At 44.3% G+C, this 27,058-nt stretch overlaps 1 protein-coding gene across 1 annotated transcript in view; it reads left to right on the forward strand.

The window, feature by feature from the left end:
- CCDC6 (coiled-coil domain containing 6) overlaps positions 1-27,058 on the forward strand; it is a 109,047-nt gene that overhangs the window by 69,314 nt on the left and 12,675 nt on the right. Inside the window, exons 4-7 of the mRNA XM_045783597.2 lie at positions 14,203-14,306; positions 16,150-16,310; positions 22,773-22,929; positions 25,585-25,685. Coding sequence (XP_045639553.2) covers positions 14,203-14,306; positions 16,150-16,310; positions 22,773-22,929; positions 25,585-25,685 — 523 coding nt within the window. The remainder of the gene's footprint in view (positions 1-14,202; positions 14,307-16,149; positions 16,311-22,772; positions 22,930-25,584; positions 25,686-27,058) is intronic.

The following is a 27,058-nucleotide window of genomic DNA, read 5'->3' on the forward strand; positions in this document are numbered from 1 at the left end:
CCAACTTTAGGGTCTTTTTGTGCGTCTCAGTTCATGCTGACTCGTTCTGAAATCACCCCCAGGGTTGCTGTAGTTTCGTTATTATCCCTGAAATGAAATGGTGACAGGAATGTCAGCTTTGAGAGGAAGTCACGGTTGGCTTTAATCTACCTGACTTGTGTTTTCCGTGTTATTCTTGAATCTCCCTATATCAAAGGGAGGAATGTCACTGAATTTTCTAAGACTATGAATAATGGTCCTGAAACATTTCTCTATCCCGTCCAGGTAAAAGAAAAAAAGGTCCGTTTTCAAAGGTTGGTTATTTTATACATATTCAGAGTAATCTAGACTTAACTATTTGTCTTCGGAATTCAGATGCAATATCTAAATTTAGAAAATGCCTACCACACACAGTTTAAAAACTTTTATTCCAAAGTTCACCTGTTTAATTCCTAAGATAGGTAATAACCCAGTTCCGTTCAAGTTAACGCTTTGAAGGTTCTTGCTTAAGTCCCTGACGCGCCCAGTACGCGTCACTGGTACTTCCTAATCAAGAGCTAACCAAGTGACCAAGTGAAGTTCTCACAGAGGTGGGTGTTGTGAGAACTTCACTTGGGCATGGCCTTCATGGTGGTGGCTGTCCGGAATTGAAACAGCTCCTCTCTTGCATTTGTTCAGGAGCTCCTCAGGAGACTTTGGGACTGGGGCTGTGACCCTCAGGGTTTAGATGTGGCCACAAGGTGGAGGTAGTGGCCTGGCGTCCGAGAGAGGACCATCTGAACTTAGAGTCCATGGGGGAGGAAGAATGGATTGCTGCACCGTCTTAAGACTCTTTGGGGACTTTAGTAACTGAAACCCTTTTATCTGATGTCTAAGGCATATATTCTCACCAAGTCAATGACACAGTGCACTTTTCAGGGTTATTTCAGACCTCAATAATAAAGAAATTGGGTTCCACAATGGACTGTATGCACCGCAAAGCCCTATCCCGGAAATAAACCTCAGATCTGGGATCTCAAGTTCCCATTTTAATTAAGATGGAAAAATTTAACATCATCATGAACCCCCCCCCTTTGTTGTGGTTATGTCCAGGATAATTAAATGTTGGGAATCTTATTCTGTATTTTGTTTAGCTATAAATAATTTTAGTCAGTCCTTTGGGGGAATGTTTTTTTTTTCCTCCAGTAGAAATAAATCTCTTCTGTGCTTCCATGAATGTGAGCTGATCCTCGCTTGTGATTATCCTCCATGTGATACACCCTAGGTCACAGTCGCACTGCAGAAGATACCCTGTACTCTAGGTCATTATCAAGAGCAAAGGCATGTACTACATTGTGCATTCTAATGATTTGTATGGAGTACATGCCTTTGCTCATCTCTCTGACAATAAGCCTATTTTTTAAACTGTAAGCTACTTGAAGGCAGTTACCCCATGTGTCTTATGGTCTACCACTGCTTTGTTGGAAGAGTTTATGTGTAGATTTGGCCAGGTAACTGGAAAGTAGTCATTTGTGTTTCGGAAGGTGGTACAGTGTAGTTAGTGTTCAGGGCCTGGGCACTCTCTGGTTCCTCTGCTTGATACCCTAGGTCACTGTTTTTTTCTGGTGGCGGTGGTAGCAGCTTTACTGAGAGAAATTCACATACCATAAAAATCTTCCACTTAAAATGTGCAATTTATTGGTTCTTAGTCTATTCAGAGTTGTGTCACCTTAACCACGATCAATTTTAGAGCATTTTCATCCCCTCAAAAAGAAACCCTGTACCCTTCAGCTGTCACTCTGCATTTCCCATTCCCCTAAAGCGGCCACCACTCTACTTCCTTTCTGCATTTGCCCATTCTGGATTCTTCATAAAAATGGGATTATATAGTATGTCCTCTTTTGTGAATGGCTTCTTTCACTTAGTATGAGGTTTTTATCCATGTTGTAGCATATAACGGTACTTGACTCCTTTTCCCAACCGAATAATGTTTCACTGCATGGATATATCATATTTTGTGTATCCATTCATCATTTGGTGGACATTTGAGTTGTTTCAACCTTTTGGTTATTGTGAATATTCGTGTACAATTTTTTAAAAAGATTTTTTTTATTTATTTATTTAGAGAGTGCACTTGAGCGAGCCGGAGGTGGGGAGTAGGGTGGGGCAGGGGGTGGGGAGAGGGACAGAGAAGGAGAGAATCTCGAGCAGACTCCTCACTGAGTGCAGAGCCGACTATGGGGCTTGATCTCACGACCCCGAGGTTATGACCGTATCCGAAACCAATTGAGCCACACAGGTCCCCCTCATGTACAATTTTTCATGTGGATATATGTTTTCATTTTTCTTAGACATATATCTAGGAGTGCATTTGCTGGATTACATGGTAACTCCATGTTTACCTTTTGGGGGAGATTGCTAGACTGTTTATCTTGTTTTTCTTTCTTTAAAGACTTTATTTATTTATTTATTTATTTATTTATTTATTTATTTATTTATTTATTTATTTATTTATTTAAAGAGTGATATTGTGTGAGCTGGGAGGGGAGGGGCAGAGGACAGGGAGAGAAGCAGACTCCGTGCTGAGTCACTGTAGGTCTCAATCCCAAAACCCTAAGACCATGACCCGAGCCGAAACCATGAGTCAGACGCTCAACTGACCGAGCCACCCAGGTGCCCCTAGACTGTTTTTCAAAGTGGATGTACCATATTGATTAAAGCCATCTTGGTAAATGTGAAGTGATATCTCATTGTGGTTTTGTATTTCCCCGATGGCTAAATGATTTTGAGAATCTTTTAGGTGCTACTTGGCATTTTTATATCTTTTTTAAAAAGTCTATTCTAGGGGCGCCTGGGTGGCGCAGTCGTTAAGTGTCTGCCTTCGGCTCAGGGCGTGATCCCGGTGTTCCCGGATCGAGTCCCACATCGGGCTCCTGCGCTGGGAGCCCGCTTCTTGCTCTCCCACTCTCCCTGCTTGTGTTCCCTCTCTCGCTGGCTGTCAAATAAATAAATAAAAAATCTTAAAAAAAAAATAAAAAGTCTATTCCAGATCATTTTATTATTGAATCATAAGAGTTCCTTATATATTCTAGATAAAATCCCCTTATTGGATATATCATTTGCAGCTCAGATGCCAGGAGGCCCTCACTGTAGACTAGGATTAGTCTAGTCAGCATAACTTTAGTGTTGTTACGGGGTTTTTTTTTTTTTTTTAACTGGTGGTCACTGCCTGCAAAACCCTTACTTGAAAATTTTTGTTCAGACATGGTCATTGTTAGTCTCTTATTTGGTATTCACATTTTCTTACATGACAGTAAGAACATTTAGAACTTGGAATAGTCTCTTAGTGTCAAGAAATCTTGACCTTGAATGTTTTCTCCCAACCAGGAAGGATTTTTCTTACTTCTCTGGAGAAGGATAACTAGCATTAAAAGGCAGGCAGAACTAGCTTATTTATTAAGTGAAGTTTCAAGTCAGCAGCTGTGGAAGGCCCTCTGTGCACTTGGCTAGAAAACTGGGAAAGGAGGAGACAGTGGCCGTGAGCAGGTGGACTAGGCACTTAGCCATCGTTAGGAAGTACAGCAGGAAAAAGTGGAATGGATTAATGGGGAATCAGTGCCATAATTCAGCTAACACTCGCATCACGAACAGGGTCACCTGCCACATACCAGATGCCCTTCCTCTGTTCTCTAGCTGGCCCAGCGAGTGTGGTCTTCTCTGTTATTTCTGGAATTTGGGGTGTCTTCTTTTATCTGAGATAACCCCAGCTCCCAGAAGCAGAGACACCCTTGTCTAAAGTTGGATTCAGAATTGGATTCAGAGTTTCATTCATTAGCATCCATTTACAAATGACAGTATCTTAGCCTACGTAGCATGGGAAAACCCTTCCTTGGGTTCAGGTCTTCCTTCCGTCTGAATAACCCATATGACATCAGGCAAACAATTTGAGCTCTTTTGTGAAACAGACCTGAATACCTCATTTGTAGCTTTGTTGAGAGGATTACTCTTGCATCCTGCCTCTCCTCACACTTCATGCATAGCCGAGGTCTTTCATCCTCCTCTCAGAATTGTTCCAGTGTGGACAAGGGAGAAGTTAACATGGCAACCCAGGACACCGATGTGTTTGTAACCGTACATGTGACGGGGACAAGTTTCCTAAAACAGCGTGTCTTGCGCTTTGCACTGATTTTTCTATTGAATTCGGTTTCATTTTTAGCAAAATGTAGGTCACAACGGACTCATTTCACAATCTAGTAACGGTGCACGACCTGCAGTTGGAAAACCATGCTGTGCTGTGCGCCGTGCTCCCCTGCCCCGATCGGCATGGATCCGTTTCTCCAGGCAGGCAGGGCTGTGTGCTGTCAAGTATTTACATAACGATCGTACTGCTCCCCTAACACTTGCTACACAAACGGCAATTAGCAAACTATTAAACCAAGTGTTTCTTCCCTATAAATTTTCTAATAAGTTAAAGGAGGAAAGGCACAATGTTGACCTTACCACCAAGTCCCGGTGACTCACATCTAGTAAGCTCTCCAAAAATTGTAGCTGCTTCTGTTAATAATGAAAGTTTCCATCTAATTTCTATGGGACTTTGTCCTACCTGTTTTCCAGGAAAATGAGCATGCATATTATCTGAGCCTCAAATGTCTCACCACCTTCCTTGACCTGGTCTCTTCAACTGATGAATTAATTAGTATGTGCTCACATGTCCTCTGTGACCCAGCCCCTTTGGCTTTCTGTTGTGCCCATGCCACAGTTAGCACATTCGTATGGCACAGAGCCTGCATTCATTCAGTTCAGGTGCCTGCTGTCTGCACAAACTGCTAAGAAAGGTGATGTTAGGTGCCTGGCCTCATGGAGCCTGGTCTCCTGGTCCGGGAAGGCCAGTGGATCTGTGGACAGTGAGGAGGGACGCTGTGTGCATGGCTGTGGTGTAGGGGAGCAGTGACACCCCTGCAGCAGCCCCTCCACCCCACCCCACGGGAGATGCCTTGAAGCTCCTTGGCCCCTGGTTTAATTGTTAATTGACTCACATGATTGGATAGATCTAAGTCCAGCCTTGTTGCAGTGGAGCAGGGATGGGAGGAGACGAACGGGAGCGAGGACATGCAGTAAAAAGTGGGTGCAGGCCCCGCATGGAACAGAGATGCTAGAAATGGAATAAAGCTGGTGAAGAAGATGTGAAGTTGAACCCCTCCTCTGTTCCTGGGCAAGGAGAGAGAAGGGTGGCGGTGGTGTGTCTTTATGGTGACTTTGAAGGCGTAAGCTTGTCTCGCCTAATGTAGGCCTCTGTGCTAATCAGTGCTGGGTGCTTACTTTCGGCCACCTTGCCACGTCAGGTGACTGCAGAGGCCTGACAAGACCCCAGCTTCAGGAGCATTGCAGAGGTGACACCCACTTACCCCGGTGTCTCTCACCCTCTGTGACTGTAGCAAATCACAGGGTTGGGGTTTAGAGTCATGTCCTTCAAGCCTTAGGACAAGATTTAATTTTGTTTTTTTGTTTTTTTAGTACTTGAAACAAGGAAACATTTAGTATATTTTAAATGCTATTAAGAAGAAAAGGTTTTAGGTTTCCAGCTTTCAGAACAGTTGTTCGTAGTTCAGGATACAAGATGGCCTTTCTACCTTACTTGTGAACACGGTAATTCGTTCAGAATACAAACCAGTTTTGCATCTTTGGTTGATCTTTTTAATTGCTATGGAACAATGTATTTTTAAAGTTCACAGGGAGTGTGGCTCTACTGAGTTTTGTTACAGTTCCATGCTGCCTGCTGCCCTTGCAGGGTCTGTCAGTGAGGACCCTGCCACAGTGGCTCTGGGGGTCCCTGCTGGCTTCCGTGTATCATTTGCCCCAAAGAACAACCATGTGACTGGAGGGTTCACTTTCATTAAGGAGATAAAATTTAGTGACCACTGCATGCTTTGAAATTTGATTTCAAATGCTAATCTCAAATTATGGAAATCTTGGGAGTTTTTAATTAAATGTTTGTATTATAAAAGTGATCCATTGCTGTATCAAGAAAACTTGTAAAACAGAGACAGAGAAGTATAGAAATGAAAAAAAATTACCTAGTCTACAATCCACCCCCCCAAACAACTGCTATTCATACTTTTTATTTTCCCCCTTTTCCTCTTTCTTCTTCTTTTTTTAAACAGTAGGGTACTATAATTTGCTGCCTGCTTTTAATTTTTTTAAAAGTAAAACACCCTAACCTATGACATGTACGCAAGCTGCATCGGGGCCCAGCCAGACATGCTAATCACAGTAATTCCTGAAGTCTGCTCCGTGGCAATTTGATTGTAGCAAATCTTGAGGATGTTTGGGTTGCTTGAGAAGCTTGGGTACAAGCATCTTACCAACTGCTTATTTGGGAAAGGTAGGGAAAAGCCTCAGAGCATAGCTGGAACAGGCGCGGGATTTTGTGCCTTGGAAGTGGGCAAGCTGGGGGCTATCCTCACACTCAAAGGAAGCTTGAGCAGGCTCTTTTCAGCCGATTGGTTTCGTAATCCCTAAGCTGTCGGGTGTCATGAAGCCTGCTGAGAGGTCCGCACTCCAGAGCTGGGAAGGTATACTCTGAGCTCTGTCAGGGACGCAGGTAAGTCAGTCTCTCTACAGGATGTGGGGGAAAAATCCCTCAGAATTCCTTCGCTAGATCTCCTTTCAGTGAAGTAGAGAAACTCCCCGTGTTCCATCTAGTCAGACTTTATTTTGAAGCATCAGATAACACTTGTCACGTGGACCAGTCGGGGCAGATGATGTTACATAACGGCAGGGAAAAAAATTCAAAATATGTTTCCTGTGTCAAGAAAGAGACACCTCATCACAACCCAGCAGGGTGTGTTTCTGGTCATGCCCTGGAGGTAAAGATTTTGCCTGTTAAATTGAAGGCCACTGGTATGCTACAGTAGGGGAACTAAAATCCAGAGATACTGTGCTCAGACTTTGGGTTGCTTGTGATTTTGAAATGCATGAAATCTGTTTCTTTGTGGCCAGAACAATAATTTAGTTGATGGCATAAGAAAGGGCATTCTCCTTAGCTAAACATGCATGGCTAATGAATGAATGGCTAAGTAAATCCAACATCTTTGTGTAAGGAAGTGGGATGGATGTGATAATGATTTATCACAGAAACTTCCATTTTGGAGAAAGCCTATCAAGAGAAGTTTCCCTAATGTTATTTCTTAAAGAAGCTCATTTTGGATAATGGACTGGTGGTAGCCGCTGACGTGGTAGTGTCTCCACAAATATCATTGATGGGACTTCTTTCCCATGGACTTCTCCACAGCACGCTTGATGTAGCAAAAGAATGTACACCCCATTCCACTGATGATACTTATTTGATAAAAGTCCCCTAGAATTATGAACCCACTATGCAAATTTATATACTATTATGCCAATGTTCAATGATGAAAACTTAAGTCCAGAAACTATATAAATCTGAGGAATTACATGTGCTTTTTTCATAAAAGTCCTTCGTTTCTCAACATCACTGAACAAAAACAAAATTTATTGAACTGGTAATTAATGACATAATGTCATTTTCGCATGTTAATATTGATGGAATATTGATTTGTCCTGAAGTTATGTTCACTTCAAAGAACAAGTCTAACTTTTATACACAATCTTTGAGAAAAAATATTCGAAAACTATGGTAAAGAAGGCTGACTCTGGTTTATCTGGAAAATTCTGAGAGTATTTCAAATAGCTAACATTTTATCCTCTGAGAGTTTATTGGCTATGTATGTGTAAATTAACATCCTGAATTAATGGATGTACTGTTACATTGTATTGGGAAATTGTCAGTTGTTAAAATTAGATGTCTTTAAACTTTTTGTTAGAAAAATAGTAAATGTTCGATAAAAGAATTGGGTGGGGGCAGGAAAAGGCAAGAAGATAAATTATCACCAATATTCCTTTTACCCAGAGAGCAACCCTAATTATCTTGCTATGTAGTTCTTTATAATTTTTTTTACATCTTTTTCCTTTTTTCCTCTTTCAGTATATTTCTGATGTACATAGATAAATTTTTCACCTATAATTGTTGGCTTCTTGGACTTGAAGGTGAACATCCTTTCTCTCCTTTACTCTTGTTCTTCATTGACAAACTTGTGTTGGCTCTTTCTGTGCTTAGCATTGCATGAGCAGTGGTGATGACCTAGAACTTGGTTTTAATTTTGAAACCGGCTGCAGCTTGGTTAATCAGATAGGTACCTCAGGGGCTCTGTGGTCTGTGAACACCTGTCTTAACTCATCTGTAATACAAATTGGCTGTTTGATTTCTTTAAAAATTTTTCTTTTTTTTCCCAGAAGGCAAGGGTCAGATGTCTTCCAGCCTAGGAGGAGAATTGTCAGGGCTGAGCAAAATTCCACTGATTGCCTGAGCAGACACCTACAGAAGCATCAACTTTTGAACAACTCTGTGTCTGTTGCTTTAATTGGTGAATAAGGCTTTGCCATGGAGCAAGGACCGCGATGCATTGTACATAGCTCTTTTCATGTCCGTTGCTCATGATCTATTTTCATAGCCCCCGCTTCCCCCATGAGTCCTGTTCTTTCCTATGGATATGTAAAGCCCTGATTGATTCAGATATATTGGCAAAGTAGGCTGGAATGAGTTTAAGATCTTTTACTGGCCCCACTCTTATTGTAGAAACAAAAACTGTCTTATCCCATTTGGGCTGCTAGAACAACATAAAGTGGCTTATAAACAGAAATTTTTTCCCACTTCTCATGGTTCTGGAGGTTGGAATTCTAAGATCCATGTGGCAGTGTGATGGAGTTCTGATGAGGGGGCTCTCCTCCAGGTTGCAGACTGCTGACCTCTCCTCCTGTCTTCCTGTGGGGAGAGCAGATAGCAGCAAGCTCTCTTGTGACTCTTAGAAAGGACAGGAATCCTGTCACCACAGGGACCCCCGACCTCATGATATCAGTTAAACCTAATTACCTCCCAAAGGCCCCACCTCTAAATGCCAACACACTGGGGGTTAGGGCTTCAACATAGGAATTTTGGGGGGACACATTCAACCATTGTAAAAGTGTTCATTTTTCTGTCTGTACTTTAGTCATTTTCTCAATATTGTGCTTTTACTTCCCCAGGTATTCTGCTGTACCTCCAGGGTAACCACTTTGAACATCTAATGGTGTTACATAACAAATTGATAGGAAATTGGGCTAAACTATTGATAGCCTTCAGATACTACCTAACCTGGAAGGTTTTGGGGGATTGTCATGTTAATCCCTAGCACCTACTTATTTTCTTAGGATTAATCTCTTTCTCTTAGGAAAAAAAATCTAGCCAACTAAGAGTTTGGTTAATGTAGGTCTTAGAGGACTCTGATTTCTTTTTTAAACATTGGGTACTGTCCTTACATCATCACCATCTACGTGCCCTCTACTGTGTGTTGTAACAACCTTTGTGTCTGTGTTCTGTTTTTACGGTAGCCCTTATTTCATGGGCTTTTCCCTCTCTTTTATTATCTTGGATTAGTTTTAAGGGGCTGCCTGCCAAAATTTGTTTTTTAAACCATAGGTTTGGGGTTCAAAATATATTTTCCCATAGAAGCGGAGCATCTGGGTGGCTCAGTCGTTAAGCGTCCAACCCTTAATTTCGTCTCAAGTCATGATCTCAGGGTCCTGGGATCAAGCCCTGCTTTGGGCTCTGCACTCAACTGGGAGTCTGCTTGAGGATTTTCTCTCTCTCTCCCTCTCCCTCTGCCTCTCCACCCCACTCATAGGCACTCTCTCAAATAAGTCTTAAAAAAATATATATATGTATATATAAAATACACACACACAACCATGGAAACAGTGATCATATGATTAGACTAAAACTTTTCAATGTAGATTGAAAAAATTCACTAAAACCTTCCAAAATTCTATAGTTGAGCACAGTGGTGAGGCTGAAGTTCTCATCAGGTTTTTTGGCCAACCATTTCTTTCCCACACCTTTGCCTCCAGCCCAGTGTCCCAGTTCTCTTTTATTATTTATTTATTTATTTTCTAATTTTTTAAAAAGATTTTATTTATTTATTTGACAGAGAGATAGCCAGTGAGAGGGGGAACATAAGCAGGGGGAGTGGGAGAGGGAGAAGCAGGCACCCAGCGGAGGAGTCTGACGCAGGGCTCAATCCCAGAACGCCGGAATCACGCCCTGAGCTGAAGGCAGACGCTTAACGACTGAGCCATCCAGGTGCCCCCCCGGTTCTCTTTAAATGGGAAAATGCTACAGGGAGAAAGAAGTGTGGTGGTGCTGGGAGCCATCTCTCAGCTACCCCCCACCTTTGGCTTTCTTGGTGATGGGTCAGTATCTGCCCACTGAGAAGATAGAGCTGGGAGGGGCTGTGAAGTCAAATGAACCCGCTAGATTTTTATGCACTAAGTTTATCTACTGAAGTTTCCGTATTTATTTTGGGAACATAATAAGAACTCCTGGTCTGACATTAATTAACTTGCAATGGGAAGGAGAGCTACTGAAGAGAAGAAAAAAAGAATTTGGCAGTCCATTGAACTGACTTAATTATGAAGCAGTCTTTCAAGTGAATACTATACAAAGCAGTGATATCCATTGGTGCTGGGTGCTCGCAGAATAATCAGTCAGAAGGGACTTGGGTTCAGGGCACCTGCGGGGCTCGGTTGTCCAGCTTGAGCCCCAAGTTGGGCTCTGCAGTCAGTGTGGAGTCTGCTTGTCCCCTCTCACCTGCTCTGCCCCTCCACCTGCGGGCTTGTGTGTGCGTGTGTGCTCTCTCTCAAATAAATAAATAAGGTCTTTGGTCGGGGGTGGGGAGAAGGGGCTTGGGTTCGCCTGAGAATTTGATGTTGGCGATAGGTGTGTGGGGTGCCTGTTGCACGAACACTGAATGAGAAGAGCTATCAGATATTATTAGGAAGGAGATGGGGAGAGTATGACAGAGAGAGACCAGCATAATGAATGCAGTGTGTCACTGGGCTGAAGTTTCCATTGCCAAGAATTTCTGACTTACTGCTCTGTGAACTCAACATAAACTGTCAGATTCAAGGATTGTCTGATATCAGTACAATGTAAGCACGGAAAATACTTCTGTTTGAGTCGGCAGAGCTGGTGTGTGTGCTTTAGCTCTAAATATAGAGGTTGTGGAATTAGACGGGCAAGCGATGGAGGGGCAACTCGGTTAAAGAACTCAAGGGGGAATTATAGTCATAATCATAATGTCATTTCCTCCAGCTTCTTTGCCCTTTAGTGTCAATGAGAACTCCTTGATGATGCAGAAAAGTTGAGATTTTAAATTTTTTTAGTATTTATTTATGTTTAGAAAAATTGAGATTTTCGGGATGCCTGGGTGGCTCAGTTGGTTAAGTGCCTGCCTTCGGCTCAGGCTCCCTGCTCAGCGGGGAGCCTGCTTCTCTCTCTGCCTGCTGCTCTCCCTGCTTGTGCGCTCTCTCTGACAAATAAATAAAAAAATCTTTTTAAAAAAATTTTAAAAAAAAGAAAAATTGAGATTTTTAAGACTGAAAAAATAACACAGGAACTCCACGCTTTCTAAGGACTCTGGGGCACTGCCAGCCTGCGGAATGAAACCCCCACGTCTGAGCCGCTGGGTTGAGGATCCTGCGCTGTCGGCCTCACAGGAATAGGTTAGCAGAGCGTTGGTCCAGCAGTGGTTCACTGAAGTGGGCAGTGAATTGATAGCTTGTAGTTCTACCAATAGGTGCCACAAAGAACCTGGGATTCACGTGCATTTTCAATCCATTTCTCCTGCTCTCTTACCTGTTTGGCATCGTCTCAGACTCCCCAAGCCACCCCCTGCTCTGCTGCTCCTAAGAATTGTTGGCTCACAAACCACAGCATAATTTACCCTATGTCCTGCTTTTTCTGCAAGATCCGTGTACTTGCTGGTTGGAGGGGACCCAGCTCTTTGGCCACCGTGGTGATAGCATTCCCATCTTGGTGGTATCGCTTTGCCAGAGTCACACCATCTTCCAGACCAGTGTCCCCTCAGCTCTAAAATGAAAGGGTGGGCTTAGATGGTTCTCTTGCTGCTTCACACTCTAAGGATCTGGGCCTCCGCTAGCTCAGACTGAAGACAGCTGCCTTCCTAAGGCTGACCGAGAAGGACAGAGTGGCTAGTCCTGGAGGGCACTGCACAAGTCAGGGAGGCCAGGCTGCTCATTCAGTAGATGAGGACCTGCTCATAGCCACGTGCCTCGTAAGGTACACATGGGTAGAGACAGCTTTGTCTTGATTTTTGCTTTCCAGAGTTATTGATTAGCATTATGCATGATTACCCTAAAATCAGAAGCAATTGGGCATAAGTTTACTAGGCATGCCTACTGTGAAATGATGCCTTGCTTGAATTTTTAACTTGCCCGCCAAGTACTCTCTATAATGCTTTTAGTTAAACAGGGGAGCAGGATCCTTAAAGGGTAAATGCCTTGGAATTTTGTTTCTTTAAAAAAATGGCTGTGAATTGCACTTCAAAGCTAAGCATGTGGTCAGCGCAGAGCATCCCACAGTTTACCAGGAGCTCTGAGAGCTGTTCCAGAGTTTCTCCTCCTTGCTGCAGGTAGGAAGTGTCTGACATTCCAAGAGCATTTGCATGGTAGCATGGTCCCAGCTCCCCCGCACAGAATGCTTCCCGCTTGTTCTGAATCCCCACCGCCCTCCCCACCCCCGTGCAGGGAAAGTATTTCCAAGCTGTGTTTTCATTTGACCATGTGATCTTGGCTTATTCACTGTTAATAAGGTCTGCTTTGGTTGCTTTAAAAGACTGCAGTTTATACATAGTACTGGTCTCATCTTACTGTATATGCAGGGATCTTTTTTTTTTCTTTTTAAGATTTATTTATCTTAGAGAGAGCAGAGGGAATGGCAGATGGAGAGGGAGACAAGCAGACTTCCCACTGAACAGGGAACCCAATGAAGGGCTCGATTCCAGGACCCTGAGATCATGACCTGAGCTGAAATCAAGAGCTGGCCGCTTAACTGACTGAGCCACCCAGGCGCCCCTATACAGGTATCTTTGATCAGTGAGGAGCTTGCCTCTGTGACCTGCTAAGGAAATCTTTGTAGCTGTGCAATCAAAAATAATTTGTTGACTCAGGGGCGCCTGGGTGGCACAGCGGTTAAAGCGTCTGCCTTCGGCTCAGGGCGTGATCCCGGCGTTATGGGATCGAGCCCCACATCGGGCTCCTCCGCTATGAGCCTGTTTCTTCCTCTCCCACTCCCCCTGCTTGTGTTCCGTCTCTTGCTGGCTGTCTCTATCTCTGTCGAATAAATAAATAAAATCTTAAAAAAAAAAAACAAAAAACAAAAATAATTTGTTGACTCAGTGATTGAAAAGGTGAGTTGCTATTAGACAGCATAGAAGCAGTACCATAACCTTTCTCTCTTTAAAAAAAAAAATTCTGTTACAAATTATTTAATATCTCGCATAGAGAAGTACAAAGAAGGATATAACACATCCCCTCCGCACGCTGCTGTGAAATTGATCATTGCGCTTTCTGTCCCTCCTGCCAGCCCTCTTTTTCTGCATATCTCTTTCACTCTCCACCAAAGTGTAAAATTTATTTCATTTACTGTCTTGACCCCACTATAAAATGTCAGTGTCACGAGGGCAGAAAATTCTGACTTTTTGGTTCCCTGCTACACCCCTCTTAGCCAGTGGCTGGCATTGTTCGCAGTATTTGCATATGGCCCAGTATTGATTGATTAAGTGAGTTTTCAAGAAGAAAGAGTGCATTTTGGGGCTTCCTTTGCAACTGCATACTTTCCTCCAAATCAAACCTTCCTCTTCCCTGCCTCTTCAGAGGTAACTAGTATCGTGCACCCCTTAATCAGTATGGAGAATTGTCTTCAGGTGTTGAGTTATTTATATAAATTATAACCTTTCTGGTTTAGCCCTGAACTACATGCAGCACTAGTTGGGGGACAAACCCGGATAAGTCCTGGTATGAGTGGTAAGCTGAGCTCCCCTGAACCCTCTTTAAGGAAGACTTTCCATGTGCCTTGAATAAAAGCTGAAACAAGCAGTGTGATTCATGTGCCAGACAGCAATTAAGCTTTACCATCAAAGAATGAACCTGTCTCCGTTTTCTCAATTAAAGTTTAAGAACTAGATGCACTTCATGTGTCTGTGCCAGGAAATTGGCCATTTCTTTGCAGTTTTCTCTAAGTAAGGGGGTCCTAATGGTCCAATCAAAAAATCTCATTAACAAAGTGTAAATGGCTTACTATTCTGAGTGAAACTTTTTTCCTTCCTTTAGTTGAGACGAGAGAAGATCGACCTTGAAAATACTTTGGAACAAGAACAAGAAGCGCTAGTTAATCGTCTCTGGAAAAGGATGGACAAACTTGAAGCTGAAAAGCGGTTTGTTTGGTCTTGCTGTTCAGTGTGGGGCATGTGCACGGCCCAGGGCGCTGCTCTGGGTGTGGGTGACGAATAAGAAACGGGCGTTTTAATTCCTTGGGTGATGCAATCTTTTTAATTTGCCAGACCAAAAATATATTGAAAGCCTTCTGAACTCTTCTCACGTTGGTCACGTCTTTATATTTCTGTCTTCTAGTCCTGGTAAAGTTTCCTTTCATTTGGAACAGAGGCTCTGAAGAAATTAGTCAAAGTGCTATTTGTTCACCTTTAAATTGTTCGGGAACGATCGTTGCAATTTCAGCTTTTTACCTTATTGAACTGGCTTCCCGGGTTTTCTCAAGTGCTTACGATGTGTACTGTGCACGGTTAATTATTACACATCTCTAGGATGTACTTCATCAGGAAGGCTGAGTTTTTAATAGGAAAATTATTATCTGTTGACTTGAAAACTTACTATAAATACTTGTCCATTGTTAAGGTTAGGAATCGTTGTGCTCAATGTATGTACATGGATGTAAATGTCATTCAACAGCAGACATTTCTTGACCCCTTCGTGCCCTAATTTTTAAGTGCTGCGTACGTAGGGGTGACGGAGCAGGACTTGAAGAATGGCAGGGGGATTCTGTATGTGGGATGTGTCTGCATGGCTATAGAAAGGGAGTTTTTAAAAATGTTCATTAATCTGCTTCACTAGGATCTTCTGTTTACTAACCAGAGCCCTTTTGCCGTAAGTATTTGGTGTGGATGAACATCCATAAGTTATTTTGAGTTCATCTCTAAATTTGCCATCTGTAGTCCTATCACAGGCTTTAAGAAAAGTGAAAATTAGAGCTGTGTCTCTAGGGAAATATTCAAGTCGTGTTTGAGTCGTCCATGTTTTCATTATTGTAGTGGTACTAATAAATTGAATTAATGAAAAGGTATTTAATATAATAAATGCAGGGACCATTACAATATTTAACATACCAGTTTTCTCAACAAGGGCAGGCCTGAAGGTGATTCACGATTTGCATTTGGGCAAACTCAAAGGTAAAAAGTTAAAAGCCAAACCAAACCAAGATTCTAGCAGCTTATGAAAGAGGACATAGAGGTCCACTGCCCGTCTGTCTTCCCTTGCAGAACGCAGTGGGAGGGTTTACATATGTAAGTACCAACATATTGTGTTAAACAACGTGAAGTTATCATTTGGTTGTGAAGTTATCATTTGGTCGGTGAAAAGCTGTTGAATATTCACGTTCCTTGTGCCTCAAGAAGAGAAGAAGACCACCAATTACTAACCCAGTGATTATGGTTTGGTTTTGTTCTTTATCTTTTTACCTGTGCTCTGACCAGAAGCAAAGGGCCTTCGGCCCACTTTGCCCCACTCTCAGGATTGGTTTTTCAGGAGGGAATTTTAGAAGTGGAGTGTGTGTGGTGTCATCTTCCAAGGGGTCCCTAGTGCGTGGTTCCGGAAGCATTGAGAGTGAAATTTCTTTAGTATCTCCGTTCCCGCAAGCAGACGTGATGCACTGAGTCAGCAGAGAATTCTGAGTGCCTACTGTATGCCAGGCCTAATAATCAGTAGCAAATGCTGGAGGCTTCTTCACTAGTGCTTAATCACCAGCGGTCGTGTAAAAGAAAAAAAAGAGAGTGGGTCCTTCAGCTCTGCCCTTTGACCTTGACCTGGATACTAGGTAAGGGAGACCAGAAGTGGATATAAAATGGGCAGAGCCTGAGTTCGACAACCCTGTAATTCCGGTGATTCGCCGGAGCTTGCTATGAAAACAAACCCTCCAGCTAGTATGTTGTTTTGTCTTTTAAGGCAAACTGTTTTTCATTGTTGGAATTTTTCTTTTCACGGAAGAATCCTGCAGGAGAAATTAGACCAGCCGGTCTCTGCTCCCCCGTCGCCTAGAGACATCTCCATGGAGATAGACTCCCCAGAAAACATGATGCGCCACATCAGGTTTTTAAAGAATGAAGTGGAGAGGCTGAAGAAGCAGCTGAGAGCCGCTCAGTTACAGCGTATGTAGCCGCTGCTTTCCCTGGTCCTCTGTGCACAATTAACCCGTTTACCAAGCACCGGCTTTTACCAGTATTTACCATTGAACTTGCATAGATCAAATCCATCCTGTATTTCATTACCAATACATGCATATAGAAATCTTTCTATCATCCTGGAATGGATTATTTTTGAAAGTATTACAGTAGGACAGGCAGATAGTTTAGAATACTTCTGGAAAGTCAAATAATTTCGGGAGGGTCCGGAATCGGGTACTGTTTTTATTCTTCTCCTGTGTTCCTCTCTAAGACTGTAGTAACAGATGCACTTTCAGGGGATTAAGGCAGAGAATAGAGTGTTTATCATCCTTACTACTAAATTTTAGCCTCAGCTAACATTTATTCATTGTACTTGAAGAATAAATGCTTTAAAAATGTATCCTTATTGTTTGAGAAAATATCCAGATATTGAGTTGGAAATCAGAGGAACTAGATTTCTGAGCACCTGATGAGGTCACACTGTGCATTTGCTTGGGTCTTTCCTGTTTCTGCGTGCAGCCCGCTTAGATGCATTTGGGTGGACAGTGCCGTGCTCGGTGTGCAAGGCAGAGCGGCTCTCCCTCTCGCCCCCGACCCCCAGCCGCCCGTTTCTCACAGTTAGACATTTTTTACCTATTCTTCCAGATACATGTATGTGTCTGTATAAACTTATTTTATTCTAAAAGCAGCACAGCGAACACACTCTTTTGTATTTTTCTATTTTTACTTACTGTATCTTGTAAGTTTTTCCTTGCCAATACATGTAGAGAGCTGTCTGATTCCCTTTTTAAAAGGCTGCTTGGTATTCGGTTCTATGGATACGCTAGCGCCTTCTTATCCATGCAGCTCTGCTTTCCATAGTGTCAGCCTGGTCGGGAGGCGGGTGAGCCTCCTGCCTTCTCAGAAGGGCAGTAGAGGCCTGATGCTAGGTCATGATGCCTGTGCCGTTCCCCTCACTTCATCTCCTCATGTAGACATTGTATCATGTCCCATCATCACAAGGAGGCTGAGTACAGCACAGTGAGATATTTTGCGAGTGTTGGGGCGGGGAAGACCTTCCTCTGCCCTTCAGGGTTCTTCTGGCTGGACTTAGAATCAAACTGACAGGAGACAGATTAACAGGAGAAAATCAAATTTAATATCATATGTATGGGGACTCCACATAGACACGGAAATTCCAAGGACCATCAAGCAAGAGGAAGCTTATCTGAGCTAAAGATAGGGGTGGGGGTCTGAGGATACAAAGGGAAACAGACCAGGAGCAGGAAGGTGAGAGGAGATGTTGAGAAAACAAAGGTTGCCCTATTATGTAGATACATATCCTAGATAAAGAAGAATCTCTGTTAATAGTTCTCTTCCTGATAAAGGCAGGCAGTTGAGGGGGAGTAAAGAGCTTTTCCTGAATCTTCTGGATGTGGATTGCTTTGACCTCAAAATACTGTTCCTGCCCAAGTGGTGTATCTTGGAGTGGCCTGCCCTGGGCCCCTACAAGAGAGACTAGACCACTTCATATAACTTTTATTACACTGTATTGTTATAAGTGTTCTACTTTATTATTACTTCGTTAACCTCTTACTGTGCCTGATTTAGAAATTAAACTTTATCACAGGTGTGCGTATTTAGGAAAAAACATAGTATATTCAGAGTTTGGGGTCACCCTTAGTTTCAGGCATCCACTGAGGGTCTTAGAACCCATCGTCCCTGGATGCTGTACATCATAATTTATTTAACTAGTCCCATACCTACGGACCTGTTGTGGTTGTCCTGCTGCGATCACAGTGAACATCTGTGTCCCCACATTTGACGCCTGAACACCTTCAGGATAAACTCCAGAAGTGGATTGACGGAGTCCAGTGAATGTGCGTTTAAAGTTTTGGTGATTCTTACGTTTATGTTTTCTTCTCTAAAGTTCATTGCAAGTTCTAATCCAGTAGTGCATCTGGGTTGGTGACTCAGGAATCCTTGGAACCTGGAAGAAATAGTGTTAGTTTCCTCTTGTTCCTGTAACAAATGACAGCAACCTTAGTTGCTTAAAGCAACACAGATGTATTATAGTTCTGGAGGTCTGCGGTCCAAAATAGGTCTCAATGGGCTGAAATCAAGGTGTCAGCAGGGCTGGGTTCTTGTAAGAGGCTCTAAGGGAGACTGTTTCCTTGCTTTTTCCAGCGTGTAGAGGCTGCCTGCGTGTTTTGGCTCATAGCCCCTTCCCTGCTTTGGCAGCACTCCTGCCTGCATCCACGGGGGCATCTTTTCGCTCTGACCCCCTGCCTCCTTCTTAGGAGACCCTGCAGTGACATTTGTCCAGCCAGATAACCCAGGATAAATTCCCATCTCAAGGTCCTTAACTTAATCTGCAAAGCCCCTTTTGCCGAGTGAGGTAACAATGTCACAGGCCTCAGGGATTAGGATGTGGACATCTTTGAGGGTCCATTATTCTGTCTAATCTCATATGGTTTCTGGGCTAACTCTAGGAGGAGAAACCGGTCCTCCGTTTTTGTTTTTGTTTTTTAATACAAGGAATTTTGATGTGTACCTTGGGTTGAGAACCATGACATATGTTTTATGAAAGCAAATCAGTGAGTTCTCAAATACTAGATATTATAGGATATTTTTGGGGTTTTTGGTGTGCTGGACAGACAGAGGTCTTGTCACGCCTTTCTGAACTCCTTTTAGTGCCATCAGCTTATAGTTTTCTTTCTCGTGCCGCAGACAAAATCTTCAGAAGAAATTGAGGAAGTCTTTTTCATTCCCTTTACTTTCTTCCTGTGGCACTATTTGGTCTTTGAAGGGACTACAGATGCAAACAGAGGCATCCTTGAGTGCCATTGCAATTTTGTGAGGGCAGAGAAAGCTGCATGGAAGGAGGAGCACGTGGCCCCCAGCTGAGGTCAGGTAGCCGCCCTCCCTGGGCTGCTGCTGGATATTTGGCTCCTCACCCTCCAGGTCTGTCTGTATCAGAACTTGAACCCGTCTCCCAGTAGGTCTCAGCTTGGGAATGAACATAAGAATCCCTTGGGGACTGTTCAGTATACCAGTGGAGAGGCTTCGTCCACGGGATTCTGATCTGTTTGGGGTGGGGTCTGGGCACCAGCGTTTTCTAACCGTAAACTTGGGATGTAAAATGTACAGGCCACCTTTGGATCATATGAGACCTACCTGTTTGGAGTCTGTCTGGCAGTCACCCTCTGTTGATGCCGTCTTTGACCAAGTGTTCCAAGATGGCTGAAGATGGCGGAAGCATCCTAAGTTTTTTTTTTTTTTTTAAATGATTTTTTATTATATTATGTTAGTCACCATACAGTACATCCCCGGTTTCCGATGTAAGGCTCGATGATTCATTAGTTGTGTATAACACCCAGTGCACCATGCAATACGTGCCCTCCTTACTACCCATCACCGGTCTATCCCATTCCCCCACCCCCCTCCCCTCTGAAGTCCTCAGTTTGTTTCTCATAGTCCATAGTCTCTCATGTTTCATTCCCCTTTCTGATTACCCCCCTTTCTTTATCCCTTTCTTCCCCTACCGATCATCCTAGTTCTTATGTTCCATAGATGAGAGAAATCATATGATAGTTGTCTTTCTCTGCTTGACTTATTTCACTTAGCATTATCTCCTCCAGTGCTGTCCATGTTGTAGCAAATGTTGAGAACTCGTTCTTTCTGATAGCTGAGTAATATTCCATTGTATATATGGACCACAACTTCTTAATCCAGTCATCTGTTGAAGGGCATCTCGGCTCCTTCCACGATTTAGCTATTGTGGACATTGCTGCTATGAACATTGGGGTGCATATGGCCCTTCTCTTCACTACGTCTGTATCTTTGGGGTAAATACCCAGTAGTGCAATGGCTGGATCATAGGGTAGCTCAATTTTTAACTTTTTAAGGGACCTCCACACTGTTTTCCAGAGTGGCTGTACCAACTTGCATTCCCACCAACAATGTAGGAGGGATCCCCTTTCTCCACATCCTCTCCAACAATTGTTGTTTCTTGCCTTGTCTATTTTTGCCATTCTAACTGGCGTAAGGTGGTATCTCAGTGTGGTTTTGATTTGAATTTCCTTGATGGCTAATGATTTTGAACATTTTTTCATGTGTCTGTTAGCCATTTGTATGTCTTCATTGGAAAAGTGTCTGTTCATATCTTCTGCCCATTTTTTGATTTGTTTATTTGTTTCTCGTGTATTGAGTTTGAGAAGTTCTTTGTAGATCTTGGATACCAGTCCTTTATCTGTAGTGTCATTTGCAAATATATTCTCCCATTCCGTGGGCTGCCTCTTAGTTTTTCTGACTGTTTCCTTGGCTGTGCAGAAACTTTTAATCTTGATGAAGTCCCATAAATTCATTTTATCTTTTGTTTCTCTTGCCTTTGGGGATGTGTCATGAAAAAGGTGGAAGCATCCTAAGTCTTAGGGAGCTCTGTGTGAGAGAAGGTGGCAGGGTGCTCATGGGAGTACATCCAGTCTTGAAATCAAGTGTGGTGATGTGCCAGCAGAGGGCACCCAAGCAATACCGCCGTGTCAGCCATCTGAGGCTGGTCTGTGACACCCAGAGGTGTTGGGCCTGGTGCCTTCTCTGTCCTCTAGCTTCTGGGTTAACTGCCCAGATGCCAGGAAAGCCCTCCAGCCATCACGCCTGCTGACTCATGTTCTTGTGTATAGATTATTGTTTAAGGATTCCCCTGCTGATTCCCCAGAAGCTAAAGGATTGCATCTGAAAGACAGTGTTTTCTCTTAAATGATTGTTGTTGAAGCCTCAGAAATCCATAGTTCTCTGAAGCTTTCCTATTTCTGGAAAAGAAAGGCAGCTTGCTCCAATAGCCACCCCTCTTGTTCTAGAAACAATAATACTCCAAGGGGCCAATGTAATGCTTCCTGTAGAGCTAGTGAAAAATTCTGCAGGCTTGCATATTTGGGATGAAATAATTTAAATCGTTTATATTAAAAGTGCGCTTTGTAAATATTTTCCCAGCATGCCTTCAATTAAAGAGATTTTTGCATCTGGATTAGACAGCAGGGTTTCTGGTTATATTGAAAACAACTGAGGGATTTAGTGTTTGGTACACATAATAGTGTTTCATAACAGTGTTTTTTGGTATTTTTATTTGAATTTCTAAAATAAGGGTATTCAGGAGATTTTATATATTCTGTGATGATGCTGTCTTGGAAATCATTGAATACCTATCAAAAGTCATTATTTGCTAAAACACTAGACCTTCGTAGAGGTGCTTAAAACTGAAACTAATTGGGTGGATTTAGGAGTTGAACTAGGGTCACTCTGTGGGAAAGAAGTGATCGGTGTGGAATTCTACTCCTTCCTTCCTTCTTAAAAGAATTTGGAGTGGGCTAATAATACGGAGCAGTAACCCGTAGGACTCTCTTTTAAACATGATCGTGACCACTTATAGCTATTTTTCAGAAAAGAGAAGTAGATGGAGGGTTTACTTTTCCCAAGTTCATTGGCTGAGAAGGGGGGGGAAAGGAAGGAAGAAAGAAGATGGGCAGATACTGAATTTTATATAAATATTATCTTGGTGACTTCACATATTCTGTCAGAGGTAAACCAGCAAAGGGGCCGGGCGGGAGCAAGTTTTACCAGTCACTGGAATGGTGCCAGAAGGTACCCCACAGTCCTGCACAGAGTCCCCTCAGAAGGGCAAGAGTTGTGAAAGCTCCAGGGAACTGGGCACAGGGAGATTCTAGAGCCTCATGAAGATGTCAGTCCCACATTTCAGATTCCCGTAGAGCGAATGTGCTGGGCTCAGCTGGTTCCAGCGTCTCTCCCTGAGGCTAGTCAGCGCTGGCCCAGGAAACCAGTGCTGTGCCAGAGGCCTCGTCATGTGGGGCCGCTTCTGAGGAGCAGGTGTTGTCACGAGCAAGACTCCATCCCTGGAGCCCAGCCGCGTACGGGTCTTTACCTGCCGTCTGACTCAGAGAGAGGCTGTGCCTGAGTCAGGGAGCTCGAGTCTCCCAGACACACCAGAAGTTGGACCGGACATACTCACCTCCAGTTGTTTACGGCCTCAGTTTCCATTTTTACAAACGGAACGCTAACTCACGGGGTGCGTTCTAGCACGCTGGGCCGCGCTGGTGTGAGGGCAGCCCGGGGCTGAACCGACTCCCTGGCTGGGCCCCCCCCCTGCAGCTCCAGCAGCGAGGCGGGCTCCGGGGGCTGCGACCCCAGCATTTCCTCTGACGCATGCGTCACTTTAGAAGGTGCCTCAGTGGGAGCGAAGGTACCTAACGTCCCAGTGCAATGCCGCTTGTTGTATTTGTTTGTAAATGCAGGTCGTTGGTAGACGGGTACGTGGGGTAACCTCTAAATCCAGGTCTCCTCGCGTGTGGGAGGACCACAGTCTTTGGGGCGCAGGAGCCAGGCGGCAGTCGGAGCTCGGATTCGAGCACGGTTGCACGAAGCATGGTTTAACTGAGCGTTCCGGCCTTTCAGATTCGGAGAAAATGGCGCAGTACCTGGAGGAGGAGCGCCACATGCGGGAGGAGAACCTGCGGCTGCAGCGAAAGCTGCAGCGAGAGATGGAGAGAAGGGAAGCCCTGTGTCGGCAGCTGTCCGAGAGCGAGTCCAGCCTGGAAATGGACGACGAAAGGTGTGTGCGCGGCTTGGGGGCCTCGTGAGAGCCAAACGCGGCCGGGCTCCAAGAGGCCTCCCTTCACATCGGTGAGATGTGGAAGGACGCGGCGCCGGCGCTCGGCGGGGTGATGGCGAGCACCCCCGCGCGGCAGTCGGTGCTGAGCATGGGCGGAAAGGAGGAGGCAGGCCGTTTTCCCGAAGCGCAAAGAGACCGGGAAGAAGTTGCCTTTCCATAATTAGTGGTCGAGCGAGATGGAGGGTTACGTGTGGAGAGTTTGCCTGGTGGTTGCGTTTGTCTCGTCCTGCACTGTGTCTGTTTTAAGTGTGGGAGCGTCCTACGTCCTAGATGTGGGTGGGCAAGCTTCCTGCGCCTGAGGAAGCCCACGTGTGCCTGGAGCGGGGGGAGGGTGTGGGAGGCACAGGCCTTGCCGTAGCAGCTTGGAAACGTCTGGGTCTTATTGTAGCTACTTAAAAAACTAAAACCAGAGCATCCCATTTATCTGCTCAAGCATCTGTCAAACCCCCTCGTTGTCCGACCGAGAAACGAGCTGAAATACGAGGGTCATCTACGGTTAACGAGAGGAAACGGCCCCAGCATTTCTCTCGTCCACAGTCTCCCCCGCTCCCCCGCCAGCCCCGTACTTGGGAGTGAGGGGATTGTTAGGATAAGCAGCAAATCCAATTTGAAAAAATCGTTCAGTCAGCAGAGAAACCAAGCATTGGGGAAATTGGGCTTTCTCTGAACCAGATCGTTTCTGCAAGGGAAATTCTCTGTTCCGGATCAGGGTTGTCTTGGCCTTATGTCTTGGTGTCGGAGTCTGAGCGGTGAGACCGAGCTTCCCTGAGCGTCCCCTCCAGCGGGACTGGGCAGTCAGTGTCTGAGTCCAGGGTCTGCTCATGACCGTGATGAATCATATTGACTGCCGTCACCAAAACACATCAGAATCACTTCCTTTCTCTTTCTGTAACTGGATAGATCCCGAGGCTTATTAACAAAACTTTTATCAATTTGCCATAGACAGTGGTAATACCATTTTAAGGTCTATATTTTTGTAATAAAAAACTTACAAAAACAGAATAATGGGGTGTCATATTTAGATCTGTGTATATGCTTTCTCATTGAAAAGAATAAAGATTATTCTTAAAAGTTTATATCATAAAACTATGATCCTTACCTTGAATTTCACTGATTTCTTTCCGACAGTGTTCCCATCTCTCTGAAATCCTTGGCCTCTGAAAGCCATTTGACTAAAAACATCAGCTAGAATACCAAATAACTATTTTATTAACTACCTTAAGACACGGAGCAGACCAGTGATTAACACTATACCGTGCCCTGTCCTTGATTTTGAGTAGGACACACTCTGAGGGACAGGATCTTCCAACCATGGTAAATGCTGAAGCTACTTCAGCCTTCTAGATAAATATGTATATACATTTTTTTCCAGAACTGGTGTTTATTCCAGATTTGCCTTATCTTTCGTAGGTCACATTATCCCAGCTAGGGTACTGCTGCCCAACAAAGACTTCTCTCCCTGTTAGGAATGATGACGTCACATTTGGGAGAAACAAAATCATGGGAAACTTAAGATGTCTAGAAGTGTGTTTATTCCTTAAAGAGCAAGAGGCGGTTTTCGCGGCCTCGCGGTCCTGTAGGGTAGAGTGAGGCCCTGGTGCTGCCGTGGGGGCTGCTCTCGAGGGCAGGCAGCGTTAGCCGTGGGTGTCTCCTTGACAGCTGCCTGGCAGATTTGGGAGCCTGGTCTTCTTTGAGCCCAGTGACCCAGCACAGAAACGGCTGTGTTAACGTTCTTCTCGCAAACTGTTGGATAGTCAGGGCCGAGGTCTTCCCTGGGATAGAGGGGCCTTCACACGCGGCTGTTCCTTCCTTTGGCTGCGAGGCCTGTGAAGTCTCTCAAGCAGAGATTTCTCCTTGTCAGCATTCTGTGCTTGTTCACAGAGTAAAGGCTGACATTCCTGATGATCAGACCTGAGTCTCCTCAGGTCTGATGTGACTTCCACGTTCAGGAAGAAGTCCCAGCCGGCGTGGTGTGGCCAGGTGGGACCGCAGTAGGTGTGGGTGCTGGTCTTTTGCTATGCTGTAGTGTGTGGCTGTTGTTAAGCCAGGCTTACTTGTAAATGATTGACCTCCAGTTCACGGGAAATACCGTTACCTTTACGCTTTAATTTTATTTTTTAATTTATTTTTAATTAATGTATTTTTTCCATTACCTTTAAGCTTTAATTTGATGATATAAATCTTAAAGGGCTTGATTGGGTTTGAGTTTCAAATAACAATTTAAATGCAGCCATCAAAATATGTATGTGTATAACCCTTGGGACAGTGGAGGTAGATTTCTACATAGCTGTTGTATGATGAAGAAAAGCCCAGCCCTCTCTGTTGTATGACACAGCTCTGTTAGTAGGCCTCCTCCTGGAGCTAGGACATTCCAGATTTCCCTAACCTGTACCCCTAGGGAGAGGGGCTTGCCAAGCAGTGGAGTCTTGTGACCCCTGAGTCTGCTTTATACATTTCTCCTAGCTGTAGCATTGTGCTCTAAATATCCCAGAGTTTGACCTCAAGATATGAACCCCAAACATTATGTCATAGGAGCTCTCTTAAGAACTATTGAAACACACGTAGTTCTGATACTTTCTACCCCCCTCCTCTTAGGTATTTTAACGAGATGTCTGCACAAGGATTAAGACCTCGCACTGTGTCCAGCCCGATCCCTTACACACCTTCTCCAAGTTCAAGCAGGCCTATATCACCGGGTGAGTACACGTTCTCAGTTGCTTCTGTGAATGATTCCTGGTACATTTAATAGGCAGCCCCAAAGATGTTCCCTTCTAGCATATAAAGATCTTGTAAACAGAGGGAGAACAGTCATGTGTTTTTCAGAAACATCAAAAACAAATCACTATCAAGACTGAGTTTTAGCCTGAAATTTTTAAGCACAAATGTTACAGTGCCAGCTGGTGTTTTTTAATTTTTTGTTGTTGAAAGGAATTTAACTCTAAAGACTGTCTTTCGCTGATTTTAAATGCCAGCTGATTGACCAAGCCTTGGACAGATGTCTCAGATGGATCGTAACACATCCTCTGTGGGTTCTATTACGATGTTCTACATACATCATTGCATTTTTACCCTCAGAATAATTAATGTAGGCATCATTTTCCCCATGTTATAACATTGAGGAAGCAGTGATTCAGAAGTTCAGGGGCTCTTGGGCACAGGTCCAGGAAGTGGCGAGGCAGGACGGGTCTTGCTTCCCACGCCTGTGTTTTTGGAGCACAAGCCGCCTTCTGAGATTCCCGGTGACGGGTGAGCAGGGCTGGGCCCTAGTAGGCAGGCCCTGCAAGAAGAAACTGGCCTTGCTTTTGGCTTTGCTCCTGCATCTGGCTTTGCTCCTCAGAAGCCTTTCCCTCAAAGGCGTGCTTGTCTTATTCTGACCCGAAAACTCCCTCCCCCCCAGGGTCTCTGGCTCAGAACCAGCACAGCGTGGGGCTTTCAGGCCAGGAGGGCAAGTAAATGATCCAGCAAGGAAGAAAGAGGAAGCAGGGGCGGGGGACTGGCCCGCGGAGTGGAGGGAGGAAAGAAAAGGTAGCAAGCCAAAGGATCGAATCTTGTGACTAAAGGGACAAGTCTGAGTTTCTTGTGCTTGCTGGTAAACAGATTTTACACAGAGCTGGGGAGAAAGAGTGGGGGGGGGGTTTGGGGGGTGAGGGGTGGAGTTTCACAGCAGAATAAAGTGAGGTACCTGCTTGGAAGGGTGGCGGCAGGAAAGGCTTTGTGGGTTTGGAGAGTAGAACAGCTGCTTGTTAGGGGCCCTCTCTCTTGTCTGTTGTAACCGTGGACAGTGAGGAATGCCCTTCAGGTGGTCGAGGGGAAATGCTGCGGCAGTGCACGGTGCCGCAGACCCACTGAGGTTAGGCTCCTGCCCGGTGCTTTGCTGCTGTGATCTATCTTTCTTTCTTTTCTTTCTTTTCTCCCTTTCTTCCCTTTCTTTCTTTCTTTTTTTTTTAAGAGGAGAAATCAAAAGACAATCCAGCACAAACCGTGGCAACTTCTGTCCAGTTTGGGCAGGGCAGAGAGGAGCTGTTTGCAAACAAAAGGGCTTCGTGTCCTGGATTAGTACATGACCATC

The sequence above is a fragment of the Ursus americanus genome, chromosome 6 (genome assembly GCF_024610735.1).
Source record: "Ursus americanus isolate L20-20 chromosome 6, mUrsAme1.1.p, whole genome shotgun sequence".
In the NCBI taxonomy this organism is placed as follows: Eukaryota; Metazoa; Chordata; class Mammalia; order Carnivora; family Ursidae; genus Ursus; species Ursus americanus.